Source organism: Papio anubis, chromosome 16 (assembly GCF_008728515.1).
Source record: "Papio anubis isolate 15944 chromosome 16, Panubis1.0, whole genome shotgun sequence".
NCBI lineage: Eukaryota > Metazoa > Chordata > Mammalia > Primates > Cercopithecidae > Papio > Papio anubis.
The window spans coordinates 37,758,002-37,778,749 of record NC_044991.1 but is presented as its reverse complement, the minus strand read 5'-3'; the positions used below and the strand labels follow the sequence as shown (position 1 = coordinate 37,778,749).

General features: G+C 38.9%; 1 protein-coding gene across 9 annotated transcripts in view; it reads right to left on the bottom strand.

The window, feature by feature from the left end:
- Positions 1-20,748, bottom strand: part of RALGAPA2 (Ral GTPase activating protein catalytic alpha subunit 2) — a 320,907-nt gene that overhangs the window by 247,347 nt on the left and 52,812 nt on the right. For 7 of the 9 annotated variants that reach the window (XR_004178987.1, XM_021921290.2, XM_021921288.2 and 4 more), the window contains 4 exons: positions 14,393-14,450; positions 4,064-4,107; positions 1,295-1,472; positions 381-496 (listed from right to left, as the gene is read on the bottom strand). Coding sequence is in view for 7 of the 9 variants with exons in the window: in XM_021921290.2 (XP_021776982.1) it covers positions 381-496; positions 1,295-1,472; positions 4,064-4,107; positions 14,393-14,450 (396 nt within the window). In the remaining 2 variants the exon portion in view is untranslated. Of the gene's footprint in view, positions 1-380; positions 497-1,294; positions 1,473-4,063; positions 4,108-14,392; positions 14,451-20,748 lie in introns of those variants that run through there. The other 2 variants (XM_021921294.2, XM_021921296.2) reach the window with 2 other exon arrangements.

The following is a 20,748-nucleotide window of genomic DNA, read 5'->3' as shown; positions in this document are numbered from 1 at the left end:
GGTATGAGGAGATTGCTCCATGTGCTTTCCTTCAGATCCCCTGATAACAGGTCTTCTCTGCCTATTCCTGTCCACCTGTTCAGCCTCTGGGCCCGCCTCCTCCTTCAACCTGTCTTGCAAGCATAGAGATTAGGGGTAGGAAAGGAGTAAAGAGAGAAAAATGGTTTAAACACACTCACAAAATAGTACATACAGCTGGTCTTGCTGCAGTGACCTAAAAAATGGTACATACTCTGCACTTGCTGAAATATCACATAAAATCAACTCAAAGAAAAAGAAAAGGGAAAAAATACGGATACGCAGAGAGAAAAGAGGCAATATTTCCTCTTCCTGCTGAGAATAAACCCACCACACTGAAAAAGTCATAATTTTTCTCTGACCTGAATAACCATATACTTCAACAGTATTTGAAGAAAAAAGCAGGTTTGGTCCTCAGCAATCTTCTCCCCCGATACGGCTGGCAGGAGTGGAGTGATTTCTTCTGGATATATCTTTACTGAAAGGACAGAAAATGATGAGAGCTCATTCACCAAAGTTAAATTTTAAACAGAATTTAGGGTTTTAAAAATGGTCTCTATTAAAATACATCTCTCCATCTACTGAAACTGCTCACACTGAGGAGCACACTCCAAGGCAGTGTGCCTAAAGGGCCTGGAAACACAGCCCAGATGCCCACGAAGCACCTTCTCCCGCTGCACCATTCTTTCCCTTTCGAATTCTGCTTTGGTCAGCCCAAGATCAAATGCCAGTCATTAAGCAATAGTGCAATATACAGTAATAAATCAATGGTCCCAACAGGCAAGTTCCTTGAAAACTCACAGGACACAAATGGCCACCATTAATAGTCCCATGAGACCACTATTGTCTTTCCATAGATGCTGCAGGAAAATACACAGTGGCAAAATAAGATCCTGGTGAGCAGATGAATGTCCACTTATGAACAACAGTGATAAGAATAGACAGTAGCTTTGGATGGTGGAGTTTAATCTTATTAATAGCCAGAAAACCAGTCCAGACTTCCCATGTGTTTTTACTTCCTGCTACTGCCAACATCTGTCCCCTCCTATTCCTGCTTCCATCACTTCAGTAAATTTCTCCTGTCATCATTTCATATAAAATAAGCTCCAAGTCTTTTGATTCTAAGGTGTGTAAGAATCTACAGTGAATATGAAAGGGGAATAATTCCTCTTCAGACTCCATCGGGATTTCTATTCAAGAAAATGAAAAAGAAAGAATTTCTCAATGTTAAGTTCAAGAATAATTTCAACATGGGAGATCTGCTAACATAACTTACCATCAGCTACACTAGGGCTGGGATTGATGAGTGTCTCCAGTGTGCAAGGGCCCCTGGATGACATGACTGCTGGGAAACCAGGCACCAGGCAAGCAAAAATCAGCACCTGCTCTTCTGCACAGTTTGTCTGAAGTGCTTGAAGCCACAGAAGAAACAGCCTGATTCCTTCACATCTTATCTAAAAACAAAATTAAAAACAATGAAAATGAAACACTTACATGTATTTACAGAAATGCATTACAATGGAGCATCAGTCTGAGAAAGAGAAACTACAAGTTAAAGGTGTGTTAGGTAGTACACCAAGTTCTTTACTTAGTGACAGATAAGCAAAGACGCTGCAATACAGCACGAGTTAAGAGCCAGGGTTCTAGAGCCAAAGTGCCTGGGTTCAAATGCAAGCTCTGCCACTTTCTAGCTGGGACCCACGGAGAACCACTTAACTTCTCCATGCCTCAGTCTCCCCATCTGTGAAATAAGGATAAGAGCATTTACCACAAAAGACTATGATAAAGACTGAGTTAACATATGTAAACCGAATAACACAATGGCTGACTCCCAGTAAGCACTATGTAAGTGCTTCCTGTTAATAGTATCTTATTCTGTAAGGCAACAGTACCCATGGCCTCAATTATCCATAAAAACAATGACAAAGATAATCTCCCTCCAAATTTATATGTGCTATCACTATAATATAACATGTTGATAATGTTCTTGAGAATCAAAAGACTAGGAGCTAAATAAGACCTTGAAGGCCTGGCTTAATGAGACAGAGCAGCTCTCCTCATACCTTATGTCCCTATTCTATTTCTCCAACACCTTTGCCATGCTCTGAATTGCCAGCATCATGCTGTAGGAAACATCAACATAGGGAGATGTGTCCTTTTTCTTTCTTTACACTTCCAAATTTATCCCATTCCTAGAATTCAAAAGCACATGTCCCTCCATTTCTGTATTCCTAAATGACTGAAAAGACTATGTCAATTTAAAAAAAAATAAGCAAAAGAGACTGAAAAAAATGTCACATGCAGCTGAAAGATGTAGTGAGCTCCAAATGCCAGCAACTGGGGTGACTGCCTCATCTCCTTTCCATTAATTCAAGGTGGTGCTGACTCTGCCAGAGCAAGAACATTGCAAGTCAGACACAAGGCTTTGCCATAAAACCAAACCAAAAAGGGGAGAAGAGCCAAAATAAATAAATAAAAATATTCTGCTGACTCCCAATAGAAGTCAAAATACACTAGGACAGACACCCCAGCTGGTGACAGTGTTGCCCCATTAACAGAGTAAATTCACAGCATACTTCCAAACATGCTCCTGGACTCCACCACTGCTCCACTCAAACCTCCATGCCTGCTCACACCTGCCCTCCTCTCGCCAAGCAGGTAAAATGAGTGGTAACATTACTATTCAGCCATCAGACTGAGAAGAGAGGAGAGAGGAGAGAAGAGAGAAGGCTCTATGTATATCTTTTTTTTTTTTTTTTTTTTTTTTTGACGGGGGATGGAGTTTCACTCTGTTGCCCAAACTGGAGTGCAGTGGCATGATCTCGGATCACTGCAACCTCCGCCTCCTGGGGGAAAGCAATTCTCCTGCCTCAGCCTCCTGAGTAGCTGAGACTACAGGCATGCACCAACATGCCCGGCTAATTTTTGTATTTTTAGTAGAGTCAGGGTTTCACCACGTTGGCCAGGCTGGTCTCAAACTCCTGAACTCAGGCAATCTGCCTGCCTTGGCCTCCCAAAGTGCTGGGGTTACAGGTGTGAGCCACTGCGCCCAGCCAGCTCTATGTGTATCTAATTAAATTATATTTAACTGAACAAGAGGGAAGTTTCTATGAAATTCTATCACAAGTCTCTGATTTTTATATGTTAACTGTATTTAAGAGAACTAAACATAAATAAGGGTAATTATAAACACGAGATTAACAAACTGATAGGTTTTAATCATAACCCTATTTCTCTAAAATAAGAGGGACAAAATATAGAATCTACAGTGAGGCTAGGAATAACTCCTTTTTTTTTCAACATGTGAGAAACAGTTAACATATCAAGTTTTAAGAGGCTGTGATTGTTTAAGCCAGTATAAAACTACCAATATATTAGCTTATTAAAAGCATTCACACAACGTAATTAACTCCAAGTGAATTATCTTTCATAAAATATTCATCCCAGGCTGAATTTTTTCTGCCACTTATGTTTTAGCAAAATCTTATCTCAGCATCAAGAAGTATATGTTATAATAAAAGACATATCCATTTCAAAATAAACCAATTTTAACCTATAAATCTGCCACAAATAAATACTCAAGAGTGAGACCCTGTTGTTCTTTTCTCCCACAATGGCTCTCAAAATTAGTAAAATTAATTAGAGACAACCATAATTTTAACAACCAGGTTACCAAGATGGACAGAATCAAGCATGTGAGCTCTGAAGTTTAGAGGGGGACTGCTCTTCCTTTTTCTGATGATAAACTGAAGCAGTCAGTGCCTTGCCCATGGTCCCTATCCATACCCCGCAGAATCAGAATCAGAACTCAGAACTCTAAACTCTGAAGCCCAACCCATTTTCTTCTAATACCATTTAAAATGTCTATCACAATAAGGTATGATGTAAGAACAAAACCCTAAAAATATAATTTATCAATTAAAAATTAAAACTAAATCAAGTGGTTTTTAAAGATCTTTATTCCAAAACGCCCTAACATTGTTACTTTGTGGCATTAACAAATTTAAGAGTAATAAAAAATGCCATTACACGATAAAATAAATACCTTAGCAGAATTTCCAGTGTGTAGAAGCTTCTTTAAAGTTGAGCCTGAAAGTTTAAAATAATGAATTATAAACAGAGTATAAAAATGCATATCAAAGATCTATTTTAAGAAGAAAATATGTACTTATGACAAAAATATAATTTTTAAAAATAAAAGGAAGAAGGCTGACCTTCAGAAGCAAAGCAATGTCACAGAGGGAAAGACATTTTCAAGATAAAAGTACTTTAAGTATGTATCTCTTCAGAATTATTTTAAAACAGTCAAAATGATTGATATTAAGGTAAGCCAAATGCCCACAGTGGATTATGTACATATCTCTTGTCATGCATAAAATGGATGCTTTTTTTCTTTTTAAATCTCTAAAGGTAAAAATAATGTAAAACGACTGCTCACAAAACAGTTTTACAAGAACATTTTACAAATACTCCGAATGGCATGTTTCTCTCCTGGCAAGGACAACCACATTTATGGGGTTTGGTCCATCAGTAAATCCTCTAGCAGAGCACTTTGGTCACTGTCAAGGAGGCAGAATCAAGGGTGACTCGGAACTCCAGTCAACTACAAAAACTTTGGTGCTGCAGCCCACTAGAATGAGAAAAGCTTCTCTTAGGAGGATGGAACACTATCACTAAGTCTTCTGTAAGTGTATTCATGATCTCAGTATGGAGAAATACAACCCCATCTAAATATCTTATGTAGCCTCTAAAACGGGATCTTAACCTCAAAAAAGGAGATGACCTTTTAAAATAGAAATATACTGAAAATCTGAGGCAAGATAACTTTCTTCTCAGTCAAATTACAGATCTTTTAAGAAAAAAATTACTTAGATCCTCTGATGAAAAATTTGTGATAGCTCTTTAACAAATTAGATATCAAGTCATATTTAGTCCATCAATGAATTTCAAAGAGCTCCTCTAACAAGGGAGCCAGTGTTTTGACAACTGATACAAGCCACAGCTACATTGATAAATACATATATAATAATTAAATGAATACTCTCTGTAGAAATGCATTAGGCAGAACAAAATCACTGACAATCTGAAGGAACCTTTTACAACAGTTCCACTGTTCCTAACACCTAACACTAGGGCTCAAAGGAAATTCATCATCATGACTCAGACTAGGTTCTAGCACTTAAATAACTAATAGTTTGTGCATGAGTGAAGGAAGCTAAAGTGTCTCCCCTTCCCCAACTTCTCCCTTCACCAAACCGTATCCAGTAGTTTTTGGTCTAGAGCCAGCATTTACTAGGCTGGCTCCTTCTGTCACAGCTAAGGTTCAAGTGTCCATCTAGCCCACACCTTTCCTCAACCTGGGCCTTGTTCTTTATCCCCATGTTCATCCTTCTTGGACAGTTTGTTCTACCTCAGTTTAACATCTGCTTCATTAAGCTTTTGAGGACCTCATGGTGGCTGGCAGAGCCAACAAATACTAGACCTCCCAGGAGACCTAATGATAAAGTCTGCACAGACAGTTTTCTTCCCAGCCATCTGGCTAATCCATCATCTTACAACATATTCTTGGAAATACTTTCTCCTGGCCATTGTGTGTGACTATTGGTGCTTGTTAGTCCTTCCCCTTCTTACGATGGGTCTAGCTTGTTTTTGGTAGTGGTGCTTTTTCTTTTTTCTTTCTTTTTTTTTGAGACAGAGTCTCACTCTGTCACTCAGGCTGGAGTGCAGTGGCATGATCTCTGCTCACTGCAACCTCTACCTCCCAGGTTCTAGCAATTCTCCTGCCTCAGCCTCCCAAGTAGCTGGGATTACAGGTGCATACCACCACGCCTGGCTAATTTTTTGTATTTTAGTAGAGACAGGGTTTCACCATGTTAGCCAGGCTGGTCTCCAACTCCTGAGCTCAGGCAATCCACCTGCCTTGGCCTCCCAAAGTGCTGGGATTAAAGGTGTGAGCCTCCGCGCCCAGCTGTTGGTATTTTTTAAGTATTTGGACTACCTACAGATGCCTATATCCACTGTTCCCTACACAAAGGGAAGAAAAATACATATAGAAAGGACATTACATGCAGACACCTAGAACATATGACCCATATTGGTCAATGGTCCCAGACTTTTTAAAATTAATCTGGTAATTTGTTACAGCAGCAACAGAAAACTAATACATACGTATTTGATCTAGTCTATTCTGTTGTATTCAAAAACTCTTTTGTACATGTGAAGCAGTACAGCTTAGGAGTTATAAGCCAGATTCAGAAGCTAGACTGCTCGGGTTCAAATGTAAGTTCTGCATTTATTAACTGTGTAACCTAAGTTAGTAACTTCATCTCACTATGCCTGAGTTTTCTCATCTGTAAAATGGGGTGACAACAGTATCTATCAGACAACTGACAGTGAGATTTAAACGAGTTAATATATACGAATGCACAGAACAGTGCCTGGTATGTGGTAAGTACATTTTTCATGCAAGACAGGCTATCAGCTATTCTCTAAGGAACTCTTTTCTAATTAAAAAATTAATGTATCAGCAAGAAAAACTTGTGCAGTGGGGGCACAGAGCTTGAGGACTGGTGATAAGTACCTGAGAACCTTGCTTGGCCTCTGTAGGGTTTTTCTGTTTTGTTTTGTTTTGTTTTGTTTAGAGATGCAGTCTCACTCTGTAGCCAAAGCTGGAGTGCAGTGGTGCGATCTCAGCTCACTGCAACCTCCACCTCTGGGGCTCAAGTGATTCTCATTCCTCAGCCTCCTGAGTAGCTGAGACTACAGGCATGCGCCACCATGCCTGGCTAATTTTTTGCATTTTAGCAGAGACAGGGTTTCACCATATGGTGATCTGACCACCTCGGCCTCCAAAAGTCCTGGGATTACAGGTGTGAGCCACTGCACCCAGCCCTCTGTAGGTATTTTTTAAGGCCTTAAGTTCACAAAGATACTTCTTCTTTAACATTATCAAGTCATTTCTCATTTTGTTTTAATTTTTAAGTTCCTCTATATATGTCATGCCTGTGTGGATTTTTTTTTTTTTTTTTGGAGATGGAGTCTCGCTCTGTCGCCGGGGCTGGAGTGCAGTGGCTGGATCTCAGCTCACTGCAAGCTCTGCCTCCCGGGTTTACACCATTCTCCTGCCTCAGCCTCCCGAGTAGCTGGGACTACAGGCACCCACCACCTACCTCGCCCGGCTAGTTTTTTTGTGTTTTTGTAGTAGAGACGGGGTTTCACCGTGTTAGTCAGGATGGTCTCGATCTCCTGACCTCGTGATCCACCCGTCTCGGCCTCCCAAAGTGCTGGGAATACAGGCTTGAGCCACCGCGCCCGGCCGCCTGTGTGGATTTTTAAACTTCTTATCCAAGCTATAATTATACCCACCCCACCTCTTCTATGCCTCATCAACCCTACTGGTTGCCACTTTATTGACCATGGGAATAACTGAAAGAATAAATAAGTAAATAAGATCTAATTACTTGGGCTGATTCTATGAATTTCTAATTTCTATTGGCTTTTACTACATTTTAACCATAAATATCCTTTAAATGTAAGTCTTACTACTTTTGAAGAGGCAGTAAAAATGTCAGGGTTGGGACTAGTGAGAGAAGAGTGTAGACCCTGAACAAAATTTAAGGGATACCAAAAAACTCATTAATCAAGATAAGTACTTTCATGCAATGGTTTTTAAAAATTGCATTTTAAAAATGAAAAGAATCCATAATGAACAATATTAAATTTTTAGGGAACCTGAGGGAAAAGAAAAAGGGTATACTTCTGTATGCATGTTTCTATGTATTTTTTTTTCTTTTACAGAACATTAAAGTAGCTGAAAAATGTAAAATTGGGTGTATTAAAACTCATAGCATTAGTTTAAACATTTTATTTATAACAAAGAATGTATTATATTACTTTCCTGGCTCTGAAGAAAGCAAATTCATCAATGATATTTTCAAAATCTATTTCTTTGCTTCTCACTTTAAATTGGTAAGAATTGTCACATTTGACAATTTCTCTTTGACCAAGTAACAATCTTTTAACAATCTTTTAATAATATTTTCAAGGCCAGGAGATCATACAGATATTTCTAACCTAAAACTTTAACATTATAAATCTTTTTCTTATGTAGTTTTAATTTTTTAAAACCTCCTTCTCAATATCACGCTTCAAACCAAATTACACACAATGCAATACACCACCAGCATCAAACAAGAAGCCAGAAAGAAAGAAACTCCCTCTGGTTGCTAGTATGCCAAGCCTGCTAGAAGAGGCCAGTGGAATAGGAACAGAGAACTTCTTGGCACTACAAGATCCACACTAAGCATGAGGAAACAGCATTCCACTAAACATTTGAAATTAACATAAATTAGCTCAAAATGGATCAAAGACCTAAACTATAGAACTGCTATATGAAAACACAGAAGATCTTTGTGACTTTGAGTTAGGCAAACATTTGTTACACATGACACCAAAAGCATAATCCATAAAAGAAAAAATTGATTAACTGGATTTCTTCAAAATTAAAAGCTTCAACTTTTCCAAAGACACTATTAAGGGAATGAAAAGACAAGCCAGAAATGGAGAGAAAATATTTCCAAGGCATCTATCGGAGATTTTGTTTAACGGGCAATAGATTTGAACTTCACCAAAGAAGACAAAGAAATAGCAAATAAGCACATAAAAAGATGCTTAAGATTATTAGTCAGTGAGATAACACTATCATTAAAATAAAAAGACTGACCATAACAAATGTTGAAGAGAACATGGAGTAAGTGGAACTCTTACGCTGCTAGTAGGAACATAAAATGGTACAACCACTTTGGAAAACAGTCTAGTAGTTAAACATACACTGTTACATGGTTCAGCCATTCCACTCCCAAGAGACAGGAAACCATATGTTCACACAAAGACTTGAGTATAAATATTTATAGTAGCTTTATTTGTAATAGCCCCAGATGCTGGAAACAATCCAAATGACCATCAATAAGTGAATAAATTATGGAATTATGGTATATCCACACAATGGAACACTGTACTACTCAGAAATAAGAAGGAATGAACTATTAATTCATGAAATATGTAAATAAACCCTAAAATAATTATGCCAAGTGAAAAAAGCCAAACAAAGAAGAGTACATGCTTCATGATTCTACTTATGTAAGGCTCTAGAAAACGCAAGCTAGTCTACAAGGGCCAGAAAAGCAGATCAGAGGTTGCCTAGGGATGAGGTGAGAAAAGATGGGAGAGCGGGATTACCAAGGGGGATGAGGAAACTTTTGGGGGTAGTACCTATGTTCATTATCTTGATGGTAGTAATGATTTCGTATGTGTACACCTATGTCAAAATTTATCAAAATGTGCATTTTAAATATAAATAATTTACCGTGTATAAATTGTTAACCACCCCCCATAAATACATAAAAAAGATCAGCCGACCTGGAAGTGACTGGGTCAAATATCAGGAGAATGGAGGACGTGGTCAGACAGAGATCAGGGTCTGAAGCCACAGAGGCACATAGGATTAGGGGTGGGGGCTGATGGGTAACTTGGCATGAAGGAAAAGGGCTAGGAGAGAACAAAGCCACGGGGGATGTGGGGGGAAGGCAAGTGAGCAGGAGGTCAAAAGACATGGCAGCAACCAGGAGGTAGAAGGTGGCATGTAAAAGGGACAGAGGTTTCCACAGAGGAGATGGTGGCTAATGTCTGGAATTGGCATGGGAGAAAAGAAAGACCATGATCTCACCCCGACTCCTGAGGGAGACAGAGGAGCTTCAGACAAAAGTCAGGTTTCAGGTGGTCAGGGAGGTGAAAGAAAGAGGCTGAGGCTTTAGGGCTATTGTTTAAAGCAAGAAGAGGACCCCCAGAGGGCAAAACACAAAGAAGTGCCTGGGAGGGGAAGAAGCACAGAGCAATAATGGTAAAAGCACCCTGAGAGGGCATGGAAAAACACCAAGTGAGTCGGCCCCCATGCTACCAGGGGCATTAGTTCCAGACATCTCCTGGTGAACATGGAGGCACGTGGGGTCCCTGATTTCACCCAGCCTGGCTGTGATGCACTTCAGAGGGAGCCCTGTGTGAAGTGCATAGGGAAACCCCGCTCTCTCAGGAAGAGTGAGCTATGGTATGGTCTGAATGAGGGCACCAGGGAAAGCTGCCAGACTCAGGCTCCCAAGGAAAGGTTAGGACCCAGTGGGCAGTAGGGACCTTGAGAAATGAGACTGGTCAGAGCCTATGTTCACATCCCAGGCAATGTGGGGCCACTGGTTAGTCCCAGGCACAAAACCTGGAATACACTTAAAAAGTAAAAAACAAATTTTCAGCTTAGTTAGGCCTTTGGTTTTTACACTATGTATATAAAAAACCTAGGTGAACAAACTAGATTTAATAATGACTCATAAAAAAACATATGAGGTATTGCACACATGTGAAATTTCCAGTAATTGAGCCCCACCCCTTTAAACCTTTTTAACATTTTTTATATAAAAATTCATTCCTAACATTTTTATATAAAACATCTCTAATACAAAATACATCCTTTTACCTACCTGACAAATAATTATTGAGTTCAGGCATAGCACTACACACTGAATGAGATAGGAAACTTGCTTTCTAGAGGCTCCAGAGCAGTAAGCCTTCTTAAAGTGAACACACATATAACTTAAGTCCTCTGTTGACAACGCACAGCCTGCCCTTGTACCAAATATCCCTGGTTTGCTGCCAGTGCCATTCTTTGCCATTGCCTCACTCTGCATCAGTTCTAATTATTGCCCAGAGATGAGATGTCAAGCAGTCACCTTTACCCACCATGATTTACTGGCCTAAAAAATGACTTCAGAAAAAATTGGATAAACAATTTTTTTCTTTTGTAGTCAGTAATGGAACTTTACAAATAGTTGAGTTGTATATTAGCATACAATGCAGAGCTCGTGAGTATTGTGCCATCCACTTCCCTGGTCATCTTGCTCTCCAAACATCACTTGAAGAAATACCTCCAGATGCTTGGAATAATGAACCCGTGTTCATTTCACATTGCAAAACTTACGAGTTCAAATGTTTCCTCATTCAATGATTTAAAGCAAGGAGCCAGCCATTAAAAACCAAAACAAAGAGAAACCACAGAGTATCCCTTCCCTCTAAAAGCAGTTTTAAGAGAAATAGAATGTCTCTGTTTTCTACAGACAAAAATAAGACGACATGATAAGAAACAGACTTCAAGCACTGTGGTGGTTGATGTTTCAAATTATTTTCTTCCTTCTCGGCTTTTGAGACTCATAGAATATAGCAGTTGCCCTTATTTTAGGTTTCTCTGCTTAGTGACACTGTCATATGCAGTGTGGGACAAGAAGCATACTGCATCAGTTGTGTATAACCATGACTTCAAGGTTTTAACCCAACATTTCAGAATATCTTGTCCCCCACCAGCTGCAATAACATTTAACTAGTAAGACATTAGTATAGGAGTGTTCTTCCTAGTAGGTAAGGAATATTGCTACCTACAATGTCAGGCACTGGCTGGTGAGAAGGCCCCTCCTTGCCCAAGACTCAGAGGTTTTGTAAAAGTCCAGGATGCCAATGCTGAGGACATATTTAAAGCACATTCCTTTCCTTTGATACCTGGTATTTTCCTATAGTTTCTAAGTTTCTACAACAACTCAGTCAAGACCTGGACTGACTAATGGTAACAGTTTTAAAAATCCAAATAAACTGGAAATAATTCAATAGGTACAGTGAGGTATATATGTATATAATTACAAATCCATAATCTCTTATGGACCATTTCAAAATCCAAAAGATTATAGGAAAACTGAAGTTCTTCTGTGTAAGTCATTAGTGGACAGAACCTAATCTGAATTCATATGCTGGCAACGCCTCAAATAAGGCTATCTTATGTGTAGATATTCCATTAATGGTACATATTCTTATCTTAAGCTATAGAAATAGTAACTTACATAGTTGGGGTGGCAGGGAGAAGGTGCTGCCCAGACCACTGGAAGTGTTATGTTAAGATTGTCTTGATGTTCTAACTTATTTGCTTCATTGTACATCAATGCACCACATTGCCATTCTAAAATCTGAAAATGCCTGATTCCAAAGCACATCTAGTAAAGATCACTGTAGAGGAGATGTGGACCTGTGTCAACACCCATTTCCACCCAATATGATTATCATGCAAAAATTATTTGTCTGAAAAGAGCCTGTTTGACTCTAAGTATATAAGCATCAGTAATAAACATGCATAATTTTACATGCAAATGCTCATATTTCAGCATTCTGAAATACTATTCATTCTGACCACTTTATAGCAACAACTTGTTCTGCACACCAGATAAACAACACATACTGCTATTAGATGGCTCAGGAAACTCAGTATTTGGCAGTCTCAACTGAGGAGTCTGAGGTCTCCAGTCATTGTTCTTGCTAAGATGCTGCCAAACTGGGTAAAAAGCTACTTGTACCAGCAATTTTAACCAGTTTATGTGGTATTAGGCAGAATTAAAATAATACTACACACTGCCTACTAGACACATAAAGTTTCACAACACAAATGCAAATTAACTTTCACACATAGTCCCAATAAATTTATTCATGCTGAGAAGAGCCTACTAATCTTCAGACATTCTAAAGTGCTATCTAAAGAAAATGAGCATAGTTTTCATACAAATGATATAAACAAAATTGAAGAAGGATTATATGTAGCACAGATAAAAAATACTGCATGCAGTTATTTCTCATTGTCAGCCATTCCTATGGTACCACGGAGCACCACAAATCCCCATGATGTCTCTTTAGATTACATCTTACATTTAAATTTTTATTTTCACTTTAATTTAAAAACACAAGCTGAAAGTCTCAATTAAGCAGAAATGCGATGGACAACTTTCTAAAATCTAAAGGAAAACTTTATTTGTGTATTTGAAATAGTTAAAGATAAAGGCACTATCTTAATGATTTATACATTTGGTTCAATTGACATATATACTTTATTTAAATTAAGAACATATAACTTCAAATAATTTAGTTTCTATAAGAGTCAATTCCATTTTCACATAAATAATCCTAAATGAAATTTAGGATTCGGAATTTTGGAATATCCACTAACCATGCTGCATTCTTTCAGGTTCCACAACTTTGTACATATTGATCTCCCACTCAGAAAACCCTTTCCACGCTGCACCTGTTCATCTTTCAAGGCTCAGATCAAAGTTACCTCTCTTGAAGCCTTCCTCAATTCCTCTGAACAGAATTATTCAACTTTTCTTTTTTGCTATCATCATACTTCTTTCATAGAGGCAATTTTGCTGTAATTATTTTTTCTCATATATTCCCTGACTGGGCAAAAGGCCTATACAATACAAGAATGGTGATATATTCTTAGTTTCTGTTCCAGAACTTTGCACACAAATGTCTCTCCCTCAATAAATATTTGAATGAATGAATGATCAAACAGAGTTAGATTCCATCATAAGGTCACACTCTCCACAAATACAAACATCTGGTAAGTAAGAAAACTTGTAGGAAATGCTAGACTCTTGTATGGCAGGAGATTGAAGGAGACACTGCTTAAAACAGAAGGCAGAATTCACAATTGATTTCACAGAATTCCTCCAGCTGTGCTGTGTATATTCAAGTGAGATGAGATGTTAGATGTTAAAAACTGGACAGAAAAGGCAGCCGTAGTAACTTGCTTTATTTCAAGTTTCCTCTCAATGCCACATCGTAAAGCATTCAAAGAGAATAATTTTCAGTCAATGATACAGGCTTAAAGAACAAGAATTCTCTTGGCTGGGCATGGTGGCTTACACCTGTAATCCCAGCACTTTGGGAAGCGGAGGCTGGTGGATCGCTTAAGGTCAGGAGTTCAAGACCAGCCTGGCCAACATGGTGAAACCCATCTCTACTAAAAATACAAAAAAAAAAAAAGCCAGGCATGGGGGTGCACGCCTGTAATCCCAGCTACTCGGGAGGCTGAGGCAGGAGAATCACTTGAATCCAGGAGGCAGAGGTTGCTATAAGCTGAGATCGCACCACTGCACTCCAGCCCGGGCAACAGAACAAGACTCCATCTCAAAAAAAAAAAAAAAAAAAAAATACACACTACCGTGATTCAGGAGGTCTGGCTGGGGCCTGAGATTCTGCATCTCTAACAAGCTTCTGGGCGAGGCTTATGCTGCTGGCCTATGAACTACACTCTTAAGGAGCACACAGAGGAAGAGATAGACATATTTATCTCCAGAGTCAGGGTTGAACTTGTCTTGGTTTTCATTACCATAATACCATGCCCTTATTAATATTCCTTTCTATAAGCTACCTTGATGATATCAATTATATAAAAATTACTGAAAATTCAACTGGAAGAAATTCATATTACTAAAAAATTTTTAATTATTCTTACCTATACTCTGGTAATGCCATCGAAAGAAAATTCGTTCAGGTAGAAACTGCAGTATTTTCTATTAAAAAAAGATATAAAGAAAATAAACAACAAATGAAATTACACATTTTCATGACAGGCCCATATTACTCACTATAGATAAGTTCTAGAAGAGGGAAAGGAAACTATTTATAATAACATACATATTGCACTTTATGCTGTATTCCTATGGGATCGTTTCTTTCACTTGCCCCAGGCAAGCTTGCTTACCTGAATGTTTTAAAGAGATTACTGTCCCAAATTTAATTCCCTCCAAAAGAAAACAAGAAAAAAACCTAAAATGCTATTTTTATCTTAATTAACTATTTCTTAAATATTAAAATAATAATTTCCCAAATGACAGATTCCCCAGGTTTCTTCTTTTTCACTATCGCCTTCCCATTTTCATTATAATCACTATTAGTCTCTGGACAAAGAACAGGATTGGGAAGAAAAGTGAAAACAAAGAGAATGAGACTGTAAACAACTCAGTGAGACAAGAAAATGAAATCAGTGGCAAGAATTTCATGAAATTAATGGCCAAAAAAACTAATAAGTTTTAGAATTATAGTTAAGAATATCCCCAAACTTTTACAAATTTGACTTTTGTAGATTCCATATACATGAGATCACGCACTCTCTTTTTTTCCTTTGAGACAAAGTCTCACTCTGTCGCCCAGGCTGGAGCACACTGGTGTGATTTCAGCTCACTGCAACCTCCGTCTCCATGGTTCAAGTGATTCTCCTGCCTGAGTCTCCAAAGTAGCTGGGATTACAGGTGCCTGCCACTATGCCCAGCTAATGTTTGCATTTTTAGTAGAGACAGGGGTTTCACCATGTTGGCCAGGCTGGTCTCAAACTCCTGACCTCGGGTGATTCACCCACCTCAGCCTCCCAAAGTGCTTGGATTACAGGCATGAGCCACCATGCCCAGCCCTATGCAGTATCTTTCTGTGCCTGGCTTATTTGACTTGGCAACAATGTCCTCCAGGTTCAACCATGTTGTCACAAATCACAGCATTTCCTTTTATAAGGCTGAATAGTATTTCACTGTGTATTCATACCACATTTTCTATATCGATTCATTCACTGATGGACACTTAGGTTGTTTCTATATCTCAACTACTGTGAATAATGCTGCAATAAACATGGAAGTGCAGATATCTCTTCTGCATACTGATTTCAATTCCTTGGGACATAAAGCCAGAAATGGGATTGCTGGGGCATATGGCAATTTCATTTCTAGTTTTTTTGAGGAACTTCCATACTATTCTCCACAATGGCCGCACTAATTTACACTCCCACCAACAGTATACCAGCGTTTTCTTGTCTCTACATCCTCGCCAACACTTGTTACCCGTCATCTTTTTGATAACAGTAATTCTAACAGGTGTGAGATGATATATCACTGTGATCTTAATTTGCATTTTCCTGATGATTAGTGATGTCAAACATTTTTTCATAAACTTGTTGGCCAAATATATGTACGTATTCTTTTGAGAAAATCTATTCAAGTCACCTTATCTTTCAAGCCCATAATTCTGAAAGGTATCTCATATCTAATGTTACTACATGATAATTCTGACAAACACTCAAACACACCCACACACATTCCAAATCCCACTGAGTGAAAAATCCCTACACACCAGACAAGACTTCATTCTTGAAAAATAAAATAAATATAAATAAAATATGTAATCCTTCCAAGATTTCATGAATAGTGGGCAAGAGAGATGATAAAGAAAAGAGTATCATTTAGCAAAAAAACAAAAAAAAACAAAAAAACCCTGACAGACGTTTGCAGGAAACATTACAGAAGTAAGGGGGAAAGAGCTTCACCTCAGCAGGGGCTTCATGGAATGCTTCCTGGAAATGAGGACACTTGAGCTGAGACTTAGAAGATGAATTAAATTAGCCTAGTGGATAGGGACAGAAGAAAGACCATGGGAGAATGCTAGAAGGCAAAGACAGGTTGGTGCCTTACAGGAACCACAGCAGCAGGAGGGTCAGTTTGGCTGGTAGGCAGGGAGAAGGGGAGGAGATGGGCCTGGAGAGGCAGGCAAGCCTGGGGGCTTAATGTCCTCATGGGAGCAGTGTGGTCCCTAAATGGGTTCCAGCTGGAGGCGAACTGGAGGCAGCTGAGAGGGGAGGCAGACACAATCACTGAAGAGAGGCAATGGTAGCATTTCAGAGGAGAAATAAGAAGGCCTGGACCAAGGTCGACCAGGTAAAGAGAACATATAATACTGATATGCAGGAGATAAAATTGTCAGGATAAGTGGGTAGAGGGGCTGTAGTAAATGGAGGTCTCCATGGCTCCCAGTGGCTTAGTAGATGGCAACACTTTTATCCAAGAGATCAAATCCAGATCCAATCTTAGACCCGAGGCAAATAAGCTGTCAAGTTTGATTCTGGACATCCTGCCATTTTGAGGTGTCAATGGATGACCTTACTGGAGATGTTCTTCTAGGCAAATGTGTAAATGGGTCTGGAGTACAGAGGCAGGATTTGGATGGTAACAGATACGAGCAGCGGCTGAAGCTGTGTGCATATGAGAGCTCTCTTTTGAGAGAGTTTAAAATAAGACACGATGAAGCTCTGGAGGTATCTGTGAGCTGAGGGAGCTCTGCTAAGAAGGTAAAATGAAGGTAAAGCAGAAACCAGAGGCTAATGTGCTCGAATCCAAGGAGAAATCTTTGATATGCCAGCTATCTGTATGCTTATTTATTATAAAGATTAGAAATATTTAAGAGTATTTATATGCACAAGTAGTTCTAAAAAGTTAAACATATTAGAAAATGTGGTAAAATTAACGTCACATAACAAAATGATTTCAATATTAAATCAAGTGAGCTCAGTGTTAATCTCTTGCCTTGAGAACATACAACCTTTGTAAGCCAGACACCAAATGCCAGGCATAACAGATCCATTTATAAATTGTACAGAAGTAAACTGGCTGTTTCAGGGGGAAAAAATCAAAATAAGTCTTCCCCTTGCAATATGCTCTAACATTAATTTTAGATGAATAACACAAAAAAGTAGCTAAATATAAAAACTGGGTTGTTATGTCAAGTTACATGACATTAAAAGGGAATCAGAATAAGTAAAACAGCTCTCTACAGAATATCTTAATAAGAACCCACATGAGCACTGTCTTACCAACAGAACCTAAACTCAAATATCCCCATGAGCACATAGGATCAAGAACCCACAGAGCTGGGTTACAACCCACAGGAAAAAATCACAAGCAAAGAGGTTAGAACAAGAAATGCAAAGACTCTGGAACTGAGAGTAAGAACGAGGGTCCCAGGAGTTAGGCTGCCAGGCCAAATGAGCAACTCTAGGGCCACAAATAGACATAATCTGGAGATGGCCTGGGGATCACCAGACTCAAGAGATGAAGACAAGCCTGCACCTGCATCTAAGTTAGATCCTCTGGTTCTTTAACTCAAACTTTCTCTTAAAAGAAAAATTTACTATAGACCCCAATTTGGTCTCTTTGATAAAAAAAAAAATTAATGATAATGGCAAGGTGAGTTTTCCAGAAAACATGCTGCAATGGAGGAGTTAGGAGTACAAATGGTCTACTGAGGACTAACACCTGTGAAAGAGAAAAGATGGCAGCAAGATTGGACATGGGAGCCTCAGACCATGAGGCAGAGCTGACGAATCTCTGCCAACCTAGTGGAAGCTCCGGAGCAAAGATGAGAGGAGCCCAGTGTGACCAGAAATGGCAAGGCCCTTGTACTACTGCCTCTGGCAGTTACTCGCCTGGGGCCATGATGCAAAGAGTATGACCAAGAATGGAAAGTCGAAGGTCTGAAGAGCTGGAAGCCATCAGCTAACACCACCCTTGTAGCTGGGCAGCACATTGTTTCTTGAAGGGGAATGTGTACAGCCCATCTCTATGTGTGCCACAATAATCTTCAAATTATTAATAAGAATATTCTCATCACATTAGAAAGCTGAAGTTCTAAGAGATGGGCCCCCTACTTGAGAGACATGGCCTCTCTACTGGCAGTTTCTCAACAGCTGGCTCCTACCTCACGTTGATGGAAGCCTGGTCCCACTGAGCTCTCCCCATCCCTTCTGTGCTTCCTTCCATGCATTCACTCTGCCTGGGCAAATGGCACAGCAGTAACTTGGTGTCCTATTATCTCACGCATTCTCCTTTAAGGGACCTGGCAGCCCAGCTACATCCCAGGATCATATTCTGATCCCATCTTGCCACTTAATTTAAACATTTCATATAGGAAATGCTGAGAAAAGTAAAGATTCAGAATAGATCTTAGATTAGATGAATGCTTGACATACCCACTGTTCTTCAGATCTTTAATTTAGTCAGGAAACTAATTTGGCAGTGAAAATCATGCTTTTTAGTTTTCCAAAATACATATTGGTCTTCTTGATTTCGTTTTCTTTTGTTAGTACACAACAAAGAAAAACACAGAATGCAGCAAGACGATGTGTATCTACATGCTTGGATACTGTCTCTGCCACAAAAGTAATTTCCAACTTATTCTGAGGTCTGGCCTATCATTATCACCACTTTGGGGTAAGTTTTCAGATTCACAAAATGGATGGACTTTAAAAACACTCAAAAAGGTTTGGATATGAAATGCATGCCCAATATCTGAGTTACTAAGAATATTCCCAAATGGATAAAATCTTATACAACAATTCAAAGGCTGAAACATTACGCACACTGATGCTTCTTCTTGTACCCAAATATTGCAAGAGCCATTGTTTAAAGTCCATGAGGTCAATAAAAATAAAGCTCAGCACAACTATCTATGTCCAAATGCTAAGCCTGTCCCTCAGAAAGCCCTAGATGAAGCCTACATTTACTGGGGCAAATACAATCTGGCATTTCTTCTACTGCAGCCAATATTCTAAGCTATACTGCTGTGAATGCCACATAAGCTATTGACATCTTGTTTGTAGTTTCACTGGAGAGTAAAATAAAAAAAAAATCAAGAAAGCCACACAGTGTGAATAAATATTACTTTTCTGAAAAACACATGGCTTTATTTAATGCTCAGTGCTCAGCTGCATCTATATGGTAATCCATTATAGTACACTCGAAATCGAAATTAGGTATTACTACTGATCAACACATCAGGGAATCTGTCATTCTTTTAACTGATTATCCATAGTTCTTTTTTCTTCAGAACCTACTGCATGACCAGGAATAATGTGAAATGTAAGTTGGACTCTACATAAGATGCTACAGTCTGCTTTATAACTGCTGGCCTTCTTTTGATTTGTGTGGGAAATATTTTTTAATTATTATCAGATGACTGCAATATGCCCCAGTGGATTCACACTTGATTTCAATTCCACGTAGAAAGCTAGGACAGTGAAGAATGAAGAAAATACTACACACTAACTCATGGGAAGGTAATCAACTACAACAATGACCAACTCACATGTTACATCTGAAAGCAGAGTGTGGGGAGCAACCCTTCTCCAAACTAGCTACAGGACAGAAGAGCTCTGGGTAAAGAAAATGCTGACCAAGGAGAAAACAAAAGATTTGGTTTAAAAGAAAAGAGGTCTTAGTTACTTGATATTTTGAATAACAAATATGCAGAAAACTTACGATGAGAACTGGACAGTTCAGTTTAAAGAAAACATTCTGTGAATGCCTGTGTTACAAGTATAGTCTGATTTCAGAAGGACCCATGTGCATAGGAGCCCAGCTGCATAGATGCTTCCAGGGAGACCTATAGAGAGGGGAACTTGATCATTTGCTGTCTTAGGCCTGGCCACTTGTCTCTTACCACAATGTTCAACTCTTTCATGAAGACAGAATATTTGCCTTGAACACTTTCTCATTAACATCATAACAAAATGTTATTTAAGGACCTGCTATATGTTTAAAGTTAAAAGAAAGTTATTCTAGAACTGAAAGTCTATCAGCCACATACCTCCCTTCTTCAATATATCCTACACAATTCATATTCCAGAAAATATACAGATTAATCAAAATAATCCAAAAACAAGGGCGTGGGGTTATAAACACTGTGACAGTGAGCTATATTTACATAATTGGAGTTAATATGACTATAAAAAAAAGTATATTCCTAAAACAACTAACATAAGACAACATCCTAAAAATAATAAAATAATTTGAATGGCAACAGCAGCAGCAAGAGGATGAACAAGTTCTATACCTTGAAAGATGATGACACTGGGGACCATGTCCCCATGAATGAAGAAAACAGCACACAGAAAGTTGGAGAGAAGGAAAAAACAGAACAAGACAAGAATCAGAGCAGCAGCAAGAGGAAAGCTGTTGTTCCTGGACCAGCAGAGTATCCCCTACAGTACAACTA